Consider the following 13,181-nt stretch of genomic DNA (forward strand, 5'->3'; position numbering starts at 1 on the left):
GGTCTGACTGGTGCCGGATAAACTTCTTGGTTCTTTTTTTGACGATCTTGGGCTTCACAAGGGGTCTGAGGGCGGCCATGATGCCGAGGAGGATATGGCTACCACCTCCGTAGGCAGCGCCGAGGAAGAGAGAAGGCTATATTCAGTTTTTATATTAGCATTTCAAGACTATCTGAAGACATGGAAATTAATACTATTTTAAATATTCTTAAGGTATTATTCTTATCACCATTCATATTTTGCAGGATAAAAGGTTTTAAAAATATGTCTGTGATGGGTACATTTTTAAAGGAAAATGTTTAAAGGCTTTTATTAACCTGAACAAAGCTAACTAGACAAAAAGAACAAGCTATAAGAAGGGACTGTTGAGAACAAAAATACTCTGTGAATTTGCATTGAAACTTTGCTACTTTATTTGGTGACTTGTAAAGTATAGCGTTAATATTCCATGACGGCTATGATTTTGGCTTGGATTATAGTTCTGGTCTGCCTTAGAATTTTAAAGCCAAATTTTAAGAAATAATGAAATTTTTTTTTTTTCCCCAAAGCCAATGTAATTCCACATCATTGCCCAGGCTGGTCTCAGACGCCTTCCTGGACTCAAGCTGTACACCTGCCTAGGCCTCCCAAAGAGCTGGGATTAAAGGGGCAAGCTGCTGCACCTCTTCTCTTTTTTTTTTTGAAATGGAGTCTCAGTCTGTCACCCAAGATGGAGTGCAGTGGTGCGATCTTGGCTCACTGCAACCTCTGCCTGCCTGGTTCAAGCAATTCCCTGCCTCAGCCTCCCGAGTGACTGGGATTACAGGTGCATGCCACCATGCCTGGCTAATTTTTTTGTACTTTTAGTAGAGATGGGTTTCATCATGTTGGCCAAACTGGTCTCAAACTCCTGACCTTAGGCAACCCACCCGCCTTGGCCTCCCGAAGTGCAGGGATTATAGGCGTGAACCACTGCGCCCGGCCTTCCCTTTTTTTAAAAACTAATTTCAACTTTTATTTTAGATTCAGTGGGTTCATGTGCAGGTCTGTTACATGAGTGTTATCAGTTCATTCTCACACTGCGAATAAAGACATACCTGAAACTGGGTAATTTATAAAGAAAAGAGGTTTAATTGACTCAGTTCTGCATGGCTGGGGAAGCCTCAGGAAACTTATGATCATGGCGGAAGGCACCTCTTTACAGGGGAGCAGGAGACAGAATGAGAGCTGAGCAAATGAGGAAGCCCCTTATAAACCATCAGATCTCATGAGAACTTATTATCATGAGAATAGCATGGGGGAAAGGACCCCCATGATTCAGGCACCTCCCACCAAATTCCTCCCACAATATGTGGATATTATGGGAACTACAGTTCAAGATGAGATTTGGGTGGGGACACAGCCTAGCCATGTCAATGGTTATATTGTGTGAATTACTTCATCATGCACCTCAATTTTTCTTTTAACTTTTTGGTGTTCTTATTCCCTTAAAATAAGCCTTCACCTGTTTCATGTCATGAGAGCATTATCCCTGAGTTGTTATATATTGGCTGTACTGTTTTCAAGTATTCTGCATAACTAATTACATAATGGTTATTACCCTGATTAAGTGCTATGTAAGTGCTAACCACAGATCTTATTGTCATAGTATCATTGGTTCTTTGTTTTCACACTATTATTTTTGATCGTATAGAAACGTTTGTACACCTCCATAAAACTGTAACGTTTTATATTCAATTAGATTCTCTCACACTTTGACACTGCTGCATCCACTGTCATCAACTATCACTTTGAAATCTATCCTTATTTATTCTCATTCAGCCAACTTGCATTTCAGAGATTTGATGGGCATTGCTAGAATCTCAGATTCAGTGTGTCCTCTGTGAATTTATTACCTTCTATCCCAATACTCAGTCAGCTCTGACAACCAGTGGAACAAGTGTTTCTTTGTTGTTGTTTTTTTTTTCTCTCTCTCTCTGTTTTCTTAAGCTGTGGATTAGCAAACTATGGCCTGCTGCCTGTTTTTGTAAATAAAGTTTTATTAATATTAGATGCCCATTTATGTAAGTATTGTCTATGGCTGCTTTTGCACTAAGGTGGCAGAGTTAAGAAGTTGCAGCAGAGACCTTATGACTGGCAAAGCTGAAAGTATTTACTTTCGAGCCCTTTATAGAAAAGTTTGCTGACCCCACTAGGTGTGGTGACTCACGCCCGTAATCCCAACACTTTGGGAAGCTGAGGCGGGCGGATCATGATGTCAGGAGATCGAGACCATCCTGGCTAACACAGTGAAACCCCGTCTCTATTAAAAATACAAAAATTTGGCTGGCGTGGTGGCGGGTGCCTGTAATCCCAGCTACTCGGGAGGCTGAGGCAGGAGAATGGTGTGAACCCAGGAGGTGGAGCTTGCAGTGAGCTGAGATCGCGCCACTGCACTCCAGCCTGGACAACAGAGTAAAACTCTGTTTCAAAAAAAAATAAATAAATAAGAAAAGTTTGCTGACCCCTACTTTAGACTAAAACTTTGGCATTACCTTTGATTCCTCCTTTGGTATTTTTCAAGTATATTCTAGCAAGAGAACTAATCTCCGTTTCTTTAATCATCATCATCTTTTAAAAAATCTTCCACATGCCTTCTGGTTCTCTGATCCTTTTGCCTAGGGTATTAAATTAATTTCCTCACCTCCTGGCTTCTTTTCCCCTTCTATTTAGGGCAAACAGAAGGTGAATGTCAATGTCAAATCTATTGACATTTTACACTCTGTCACCAGTGTTATGTTCTCAGAGTTCCACTCTGCCACCAAAACTTAAGAGATTTCCATGTGGCCCACGAAATTAGAGACTCTCTAGTCTCTTAAGATTCTTTTTACAATATAAGCCTCTCATTCTCCCATATACAGAAATTACTTCTATTAATATAATGAAATGCTTTCCTCCTCCTGGTCTTTGTTCATGCTGTAACAACTGCCCTTAGCTTTCTCTGCCTCTATCTCCATTTTTCCTACTCCTGTCTTGCCAATAAAATCCTCCTAGATTTCTTCATGAGGCTTTTTCCTGTGTTTTCCTTTCTGCATATTCTTTTCCTCTTCGTGGTATGTTAGCTATCCATCTCTCTGTCACCAAGGGCACCTTACTCGATGCTGTGTTTTTTATGTTCTTTTATATTTCAAATATTGTAAACTATAAGCTCGTTGAGTGCAAGGCACTTGTCTTCTTCATTACCGTGTTCTCTTACACACTCAGTGTAATAATGTCTTAGAGATGCTTAATAAGTAATTGAATAGCATTATAGGAAGTAAGCTTTTTAAATTTGGATTTAATTATTAGTCGTCTCAACATCTCTCTTGGATGTTTGGCAGCGATTCTATATATTTATAATGAAAGTTCTTAAAGCAACTTGATGTTAACTTCTTTGTATACATGGCTAATGAAAATGGAAAGTTTTTTTTGTTTGATAAGGTATTTCACATTTAATACAAGAAAAGTATTTATGTGCAATGATGTGCTTGGTACTGATAAAAAGTAAAACAAGGTGCAAAGCCAGACAATAATTCTCTTGGATGTGTTATGCAATCTACCAAAGTCAGATTTGTTTTTATTTCGTTAACAAGCTTTTTCAGGATTCCAAGAAGGAAAATTATATCAAAGTGTTCTAAGAAGCTATTGAAATGAAATGCAGGTGCTGTTAAAATAGTATTTTGTACTCTATTCATTTATTTAATCATTCTCTCTGTACTTCCCAGAAAATTTTGATGTGGCTGTTTATCACAAAGAGCCCAATTTTTTGTTGGCATCTAGTTTTGAATTTGTACTCTTGAAAAAGTTGACAAAGACAAAAAGGTGTGCCAGGCTTAGAGACCTTTCACTTTATAGTAGTAGAGTTTAATGTCACACCTACCAAAACTGGGTTGCTAATACCCTTACCTTTCTCAGTTGGTTTCAGAAACCTAGAGGTTGCTTGTAGTGGTGGGAGGAGCGACCCAATTTGGTACATAATACTCAGTGCCCAAAGACTCAGCAATAAAGGTGAACAAAGCATCAAAACACACTCCAAAACCCATACACATGCAAAAGAATTAAAGACTTGAAAATTTAATTTTAAGATGGGCAAAGGATTTGAGTAGTTTCTAGGAAAGGATATAAGTTCTTCTAGCACAAAATAAATGTTGGCTATGTATACACATACCCGAATGAATAATGTCACATCAAACATATTGCTAGAACTCTCTTGAGTAAAGAAAGGCTTTAAAAAAGCCATATATGTATAGTTTTGAACCAGCATTTCTACTTCTTAGTTTGTTTTTTTTTTTTTTGGAAACACGGTCTTGCTCTGTTGCCCGGGCTACAGTACAGTGGTGCTGTCATCATCAGTGGTGTTCACCACAACCTTGAACTCCTGGGGCTTCAGTGCTCCTCCTGGCTCAGCCTCCAGAGTAGCTGGGACTACAGGCGTGCCCCACCATGCATCGCTAATTTGTTTATTTTTAGTAGAGACATGGTCTCACAATGGTGCCCAGGTTGGTTTGAAACTCCTGGGCTCAAGTGATCCTTCTGCCTTAGCCTCCCAAAGTGCTGGGATTACAGATGTGAACCACTCCACCCAGTTACTTAGAATTTATACTAAGGAAATAATTACACAACTGAGTGTGGATTTCACATCTAGTTTTCTGTAATCCAGAAATACTTTCTCAAACATTCAAATATGTTTGTATGTACAAAGCACCAACTTGTTTCCCATACATGCTTGCATATGTGAGGGATAGTCTGGTGTCTGGACGTAAGCATATGCAATCAACTGTAGCATGTCTCTAGGGAGCAGGACTGAGGAGACGTGCGAATTACTAGCACATAGGACATTATGCCTTTTATTTACTCTTCTCTGTTTCAGTTTCTTTAAGTATATTTTACTTTTATGTTGGTCAAAAGACTAGGAAATAGTCTATTAAGTTTTAGGCGTATTTTCATTAACATTTAATATAGGTAACCTACTTGAAGTGTTAGCTTCCCTGTCTGGAAAATGCGGTTTTCAAGAGTGGTTCATATCCTTGGGAATAAAATAAAAAATAATGAATTTTTTTGTTTTGTAATGAGACGATAATGAATGGCATTATCAGGTTGGACTGCTGTTGTGTTCTTTAATACTATGATAAATAGACATATTGTACAGAAGTTTTATTATGTGGTCTTTAACCAGTTGTAAGAAAATCCTGTTTCATGTGAGATAGGCCTATTATTATTTGGAGAACTAATATGCACTAACAACAGTTTCCAAGAGTATCCCCATGAGCAAAGGAATTCACAGTGTTTTCTCTTCAATGTTTTAGGAAAGCTCAAGAGGAGAACAAGAAAATCGTACTGGCTGGATGTGTTCCTCAAGCCCAGCCTCGCCAGGACTACCTTAAGGGACTGAGTATCATTGGGGTAAGCTTGTACCTGATGCAAAAAGAGAAAATCTTATATTATTAACACCTGTAATAGCTCCACATTTTATTTTCTATTTGTAGGTTATTTATAAGCTGTGTTACACTTATGGCTGTCCTAAACATATTTTCCTTATTGTCCCTGAAACTGTCATTTCTGGGTAACTTTTTCACCTTAGCATAAAAACATGTGTTAGTTTCTCTCATTAAGAAAGAGCAACACAATAAAAAGCCATAGTGTGGAATTTACATCCTTTAATAACCCAGTCTTTGGCTATCTATTACCATCGCTTTCCAGGTCATTACAGTTTTTCCACCTCACTCAGCTACTTGCTTTTCGCCCCCGAGTACATCAATGCCTTTTTTCAAATGCCCCACCTCCCTTATACCTACCACCATAAGTCTCAGCTCCAACATGACGACCTTCTGTAAAGCTTTCTCTTCCCACTTTGTGTAGTCCTCCATAATTCTTTTCTCTAGTTTCTCTTTGCTTACTGTGCAGTTACCTGTCATATAATTCTTTGAATAAAGCCCACCTGTCTATTTAAATTGTTAGCCTCGTGAGAATAGTTTTTCAATCTTTTTTTAAAACTCTCACCATGTTTCTCTAGCCTTTCCTGTGATACCTGGCACATACTAGGCACTCAGTAAGTGTTTGTTGACTGCCTGAAAAAAATCTTCACATTGTATTTCTGTTGTTGACGTACTTTTTTGGGGGGAGGCAGTCAGCTCTGTGAAGTAAGGAGATTACTGTCTTCTCTCTCTCTTGTTCTTTGTAGCCAATTACTTTTTGCAAAATGCCCTCAAGTAGCTGATATTCAGTCAATATTGGTTGATCAAATGATGGTGCTTTTTCCTTCCCAACATTCTACTGAAGCTGTAGGTGATAAACTTAGCAATGTTGTTTGTTTAAAAAGGCTACGTTAATTTTAAAAAACTGTAAAAACATCATATGCTCATAGAAGAAGTTTGCATGATTAATTGGCATCTGCTTTGAACTTTATAATAGATTTTTCCTTATTTGATACACTACTGACAGGTTCTTGTATCATGTTCTCAGTGTAATGAACTTGTTTTCTGCTGTGAAGTCCTTACCCCGCTAGCAAATTTAATAATCTTCGAACAAACATTCTCACTTTCAACAAACAGAACCTGAATGTTTGGTAACTTTAGTTTGTTTTCACCATTTGTCTGTTTACATTTTGATTTCTCTTGGTTTAAGGAATGAAATGAATATGGGAGTCCCAAGTTCTCTTTTCATGTCAGACTAACTTTCTCTGTAAACATAATCCTGCTATGGTAGGGAAATAGGAAACTAGTTGGAAGTCTTTTTTAGAGATGGAATGTGGTAAAAGCTTGGAGTTGATCTTAGATTTCATCTCAAGGAATAAAGTTAGGGAACAGCAGACTTTCTTTAATGTGGCAAAAGCCTCTTCTCTGCATACATTATGGCAACATTTTTTAAAACTCCATTGTGTGCAGGGAAAAGTGTATGTTAGGATGTGCAGGAGATTCTCCAGATACAGTGTAAGGGAGGACACTCAGGGCTATTAATGTGAGTTTATTTGCCAAAGTCACAGCTTTGTGTCAGTCCAATTTTCAGGGCTGACACAAAGCTGTGACACTGGCAGATGAACACTGTGTTTCTATTTAATCGGCACCTTTGTTGTTCTGTGGTTAACATTCTTTTTCTTTCAACTTCTATTTTAAGTTCAGGGTTACATGCACAGGTTTGTTATATAGGTTAAACACGTGACTGTTGTACAGATTATTTTGTCACCCAGGTACTAAGTCTTGTACTCATTAGTTATTTTTCCCGATCCTCTCCCTCTTTCCACTCACTACCCTCCAACAGCCCCCAGTGTGTGGTGTTACCCCCGAGGTGTCCATGTGTTCTCATCGTATAGCTCCCACTTAAAAGTGAGAAAGTATGGGATTTGGTTTTCTGCTCCTGCGTTAATTTGCTAAGGATAATGGCCTGCAGCTCCATCCATAGTCCTACAAAAGACGTGCTATCTTTTTTTTTTTTTTAAATGGCTGCATAGTGTTCCATAGTGTATATTATGTACCACATTTTCTTTATCTGATGTGTCATTGCAGGTTGATTCCATGTCTTTACTATTGTGAATAGTGCTGCAGTGAACATTTGCATGCATTTGTTTTTATGGTAGAATGATGTATATTACTCTGGGTATATACCCAGTAATGAGATTGCTGGGTCACATGGTAGTTTTGCTTTTAGCTCTCTGAGGAGTTGCCACATTGCTTTCCATAATGGTTGAACTAATTTACACTCCCACCAAAAGTGTGTAAGTGTTCCCTTTTCTCTATAGTCTTGCCAACATCTGTTATTTTTTGACATTTTGATAATAGCCATTCTTACTAGCATGAGGTAGTATCTCACTGAGGTTTTGATTTTCATTTCTCTAACAATCAGTGACATTGAGCTTTTTTTTCATACACTTGTTAGCCGCAAGTACGTCGTCTTTTGAAAAGTGTCTGTTCATGTCCTTTGCCTACTTTTTAATAGGGCTGCTTGTTTTTCTCTTGTAAATTTGTTTACGTTCCTTATAGATGCTGGATATTAGACCTTTGTCAGATGCATGGTTTGCAAACCTTTTCTGCCATTCTGTAGGTTGTTTACTCTGTTGAGAGTTTCTTTTGCTGTTTTGTTCTGTCACATAGTCCCATTTTGTTACCACTAGTAGTCTTTAGGTTTATTTTATTTTGTTCATTTACAATTGGAGAAATAAGAACACATTTTGAAAAGTGAATAGAAATAAAATCTATATTTCTGTCGCCATAATGCAATTATAATTTTGCTTACCTCCTTCAGACTTAACCTGTGCATCTTTTACTTAATTGTAATCTCAAAACTATTTTGTATTTTTATTTCTCTAGATTATTTCATGAGCTTTGTAACCATTTTAAGTCTGGCATTAGTGTTCTATTGAAGGATGTAACATAATTTACCTAACTATTTCTTAATTATTGGATTTAAGAATTTTCTAGTTTTTAGGAAATATACATAATACATTAATGCTCTCACTGGTCTTTTAATTTTTAATTTAAAATTAGTGTATTTGAAAAAGTTTCTGAAAGTGGGATCACACTATCATTAACATTTCAGAGGTGTAATTTAATTATATCTTTACAAGCTTTAAGTATTATTGAAGTATAAGATTATTATTTGTTAATATCATTTTTAGAGCGTTTTTTTCTGTGGCAGGTATGTGAATTTTATTTATCATCACTGACTTTTTACATATGAAAATCCACATAAATGAAAATTTTGAAAACAAATTACAAATTAGGAAACAAAATTATCTAAATTTTATCTTTAGAGAGACCTACTTTTGAATAGAATTGTTCTATAGAATTGCTATAAAACTAGAAACCTACTGAAATATAGTGAGTTATAGTGAAATAAAGAAATGAATTATATTTTATACGAAGAGAAAACAATTCTGAAGTGCAAAAAGAATAGATGTTTAAATTCAGTGACTTGGGAAACGATTTTTAGCAGGAAGCTTAGAATTGTATTGTGTGATTGAGTAAAGAATGTTATTCCTTTACAAATTTTCTATGATGGGAGGATGTTAATAGAGTTGGAAGGAAGAACAACTGTAACTGCATTCTCTGCTTTTACCTTCTGCTAGCCTTTATCTGTGTCACCTTACAGTACAGGAAGAATGTGTCAATTTTATTGACCCAGGTGAGTAAAATCAAAAGCTTCCATGAGTGGGGGATCATTGGGTAAGCAAGCTACTTATTGCATATCTGAGTTAAAGGATTTTTATTGTTCTTACCCGTGTTTGAAAGTGCTCATAGAATACGCATTTAAGAAGATCTTAATAAAGAGAGAAATTACTACCATCATAACATTCTAATTTCCATCAATATCAGCCTGTAGGAATGGGGCATTTATTTGAGTAAGCAGAGTAAGGCTGTGTAGCGAGAATACATGGTAAGCAGTTATTTGACCTCTGGGCCTTTTATTATCACCTGTCCCACTCTCCCCTGAAATCACCTAGTTGTGATTAATGTTATTCATGTGATGGTGCGTGGAAAGAAAATAACAAAACATCGAAACCAGAAATAAAGCTTGTCATCCTCTGGGTCCAGATGCACTGGCTTTGGTGGTCGTAACCTCTATACTTCTCCCATCTTGGGGCAAAAACTGTGCACAAACCTGTCTAATTTCTTCACAATGGAAGAGAAGAAAGAACAGATTTGAAAACATAAATATCTTGAATAAAAAGTTTCAGCCAAAACCTTTTTCTTAGCATGAAGTGAAGTTTAAATTTTATATCTAGATGATGTATATTTATTGGTGACCAGTGTAGAATCAAGATCTTTTTGTCTTTTTTCAGGATCTTGAAACATTTCACCTGACAGTTAAAAATTCCTTTTCTCTTTTAACAAATAGTTATGGTTAATCATCTATCTTAGAGTTTTCATGCAAGGCCATTTTTATTACTACTATTTGTTTATGTCGTTTATGTTAGCTGTTGATAGTTTCATATCTTGTGAATATACCTGTTTGAATGTTTCTGTTTTTCTTTTAGGCTACTTTGTTGGCAGAAAGTTTCTTCTAGATTAACCAGAAAATAGGATGTTCTCTTAACATTTGCAGTAAAAAAAGAGTAGTAGACTTTAGGCATCAGAAAGCCTGGCTTCAAATCCTAGACCTGCCATAACACTATTTCTTTGGTTCACCAGGTACTTACTGAGTGTCTACTATGTGCTTGGTGTACTGTTCTAAGCACAGTGCTATGCAGGAGCTGGGAATGCAGCGGTATATAAAATTGTCCCAGATCCCTGTCCTCACTGAGCTTACATTCTGGTTCTTAGGGAGAGACGTCTGGTTTGAGTCCAGAACTTCTCCAGCTTCCTAGAGAATCTAGTCAGATGGGTCCCTAGACCACAGTGAGATCAATTAGTTGGGAATTTCTCTTTAAGGCTCAGATGGAAATACGCTTTGTGTCCGCTGGTTGTGAGTTGTGTTAGGGAGAGGTGAGTGAAACAATATTTATTTGCTGAGTTCTTCTTCCTAAGGTAGTGTTATTTATCTGTTATTACAGTATCCATTATTAACAGGAACAGCCTTTATTAGGAAGTTAGGCTCTCACTCTATTACTAGAAAGTGTGTTTATGAAATTGTGTGCTTTGTGTAGTTTTTCTGTGTTAATAACAAGGACCACATTTGAAGTTTGTTTTGGTGTTAATTCATTGGACTGATCATTATAACTAATTATAGCTCTAGAGATTCTAAATAAACTGCAAATTAATAGATAGGTTGTAAAATGTTAAAACATGGAATTCACAATGGAATATAAAATTTGATATTGAAAATTTGTAAATGACAAGGCTTCCTCATGTGCCAGCTGTGAGCCTTGCAGGCAGGTGAACATTTTCTTTGGAGAGCTGAACAGAAATGTGGTTTAACACAGGTGTCCACTTATCTCAGGGACTATTACTAGGTTGATTTGCAGTGGTTAAACATCTTTTCAGGCAGGCTGCTGTAATCTTGAAAAGTGAAACAGGATTGACTTTTGACTATTTCAGATGCGAGCACTTTAATTTTGAAAATTATGTGTACAGTTAAAGCTGCATTTGAAAAGCTACATTTGAGAATATTTCTATCGTATACCACATTGCAAAAGGTAAACAAATTCACAAAGTGGAGCAGTGTCACAGTAACAGTGGGATCGGTATTGAGGGCAAGGCTTGAGGAACTCTCTCCTTCTCCTGTTTGCCTCTACTTTGAACGTTTCTTCTTGCCATGTTCTATTTTTTGACCTTCCGTTGTCTAAAAGGCAGTATTGTGAGAGAATGACATGTAAATTTAAACACCCATTTATGTTTTTCCCTTCCTTGACCTGTTGGTTTCACTTTTTTTGGCGTCATCTATCTCACCTGTATTCATACATGTTTCACCTGTTGAATGATTAAAGTGTAGTATATCATAGATTTGGGAACTAGATTGCATGGGTTCATATCCCTGCTGCACTATTTCTTAGCTGTGTGACTTTGTACAAGTTATTTAACCTCTGTGTACCTCAGTTTCTTCTACTGTTAAGTGGTGATAATAACAGAACCTGACTCTGAGTTTTTTAAGGGTTAAATCAATTAATATGGCTGGGCGCAGTGGCTCACGCCTGTAATTCCAGCACTTTGGGAGGCTGAGGTGGGTGGATCACTTGAGGTCAGGAGTTTGAGACCAGCCTGGCCAACATGGTAAAACCCTGTTTCTACTTTCAAAAAAAAAAAAAAAGAAAAAAATCAATTAATACATGTAACTGTGCTTAGCATGGAACCTGGACCATAGTGCTCTGTATTTGCTATTTTTTGAAAAATTAACTAATTTACTTAATAGTAGAATCAACATTGAGCACAACTGTGTGCCTGGAACTAAACCATTTGCTGGAGATACTGAGCTAAATACAACATATATTCTCCCTAAAGACCATGACATCTGATGAGAGGTGCAAATCTTTGTGATTAATCTGTATAGGGAGAAGGGCTATGGGCACACACAGGATGCAGCCATGCTTTACATAGGCCTCTGATATTAAGTAGTGGCTTAATGAGTGGAGAAAGGAAAAAGGACTTTCAATTAGAAACAACAGTATAAGAGTAGGCATCTGTGTGTGAGATGCCTGGAGGGGAAAAGGAAAAGGAGTGAGTGGAGTGGGGAGTGTTAAGAAGTGTAGCGTGGAGTTGTGCAGATGAGTGATGAGTACAATAGTGAGGGTGGAGAGAAGGAAGGGGGTTGCACTCAGTGAACCACAGGACGGGGTGAAACACTGTGTTGGGTCAGAGGGGGAAGATAGCATGAACAGGTGAAGGCGAGAAGCAGTATAATGTACTGATTGTCTCTTCATGCCCTTTGTTCATTATCTGTCCTTTATTTTCTTGTATGTTCATGATATCAGTCTTTTCTTATTTTAGGTCACATTTATTGAGGTATAGTTAACAGTTAAATTCACTTTTGATGAATTTGGACAGTCACCACATAATTTCTATTGTGCTTAAAAGTTATCTTGTGCCTCTCGTATTCAAATATGCCTACTTTTCACATGCCCCCAGTCCTTGGCAACCATTGATGCGATCTCTGTTCCTATAGTTTTGTCTTTTTGAGAATGTCATATAAATGAATATATGACTTGTGTCTTTTTTCTTTTCCTTAGCACAGTGCCTTCAGTATTCATCTATGTTGTTTCAGTTATCAGTAGTTGTTACTTTTTAGTGCTTAGAATTATTTCACTATGCTAGTGGACCACAGTTCCTCTCTTCACCAGTTGATGGATATGTGTGTTCTTTTCAGCTAAAGGCTATTATGAAAAGCTTCCGTAAACATTCATCCACAGGTCTTTGTGTAGATACATATATTTATTTTTCTGGGGTAAATAAATACCTGGGATTGCCAGGTCATATGATAAGCATCTCTTTTGCCTTTTAAGAAGCTGCCAGTGTTTTCCAAAGTGGCTATTCCATTTTGCATTTCTATCACCAGTCCCGGCTGCTTCACATCTTCATCGGTACTTAGTATTGTCAATTTTTAAAAAACTTTGACAATTCTACTAGGTGTGTTAGTGATGTCTCACTGTAGTTTTAATTTGCTTTTCTCTGTTGACTAATGATGTTGAGCATATTTTCATGTGCTTCTTTGCCATCTATGTATCTTTGGTAAGGTATTCAAATCATTTATCATCTTTCCTCCTGTTTTTGTGATCTTGAGTTAGGAAACTACTTCTTAGGGCACAAAAAGCACAACCC

At 37.1% G+C, this 13,181-nt stretch overlaps 1 protein-coding gene across 2 annotated transcripts in view; it reads left to right on the plus strand.

Moving 5' to 3' along the window:
- CDKAL1 (CDK5 regulatory subunit associated protein 1-like 1) overlaps window positions 1-13,181 on the plus strand; it is a 715,588-nt gene that overhangs the window by 213,570 nt on the left and 488,837 nt on the right. For both annotated transcript variants that reach the window (XM_011962766.1, XM_011962767.1), the window contains one exon: window positions 5,304-5,400. In XM_011962766.1, the coding sequence (XP_011818156.1) occupies window positions 5,304-5,400 (97 nt within the window). The remainder of the gene's footprint in view (window positions 1-5,303; window positions 5,401-13,181) is intronic.

Source organism: Colobus angolensis, unplaced genomic scaffold (assembly GCF_000951035.1).
Source record: "Colobus angolensis palliatus isolate OR3802 unplaced genomic scaffold, Cang.pa_1.0 Scaffold6, whole genome shotgun sequence".
Taxonomy (NCBI): domain Eukaryota; kingdom Metazoa; phylum Chordata; class Mammalia; order Primates; family Cercopithecidae; genus Colobus; species Colobus angolensis.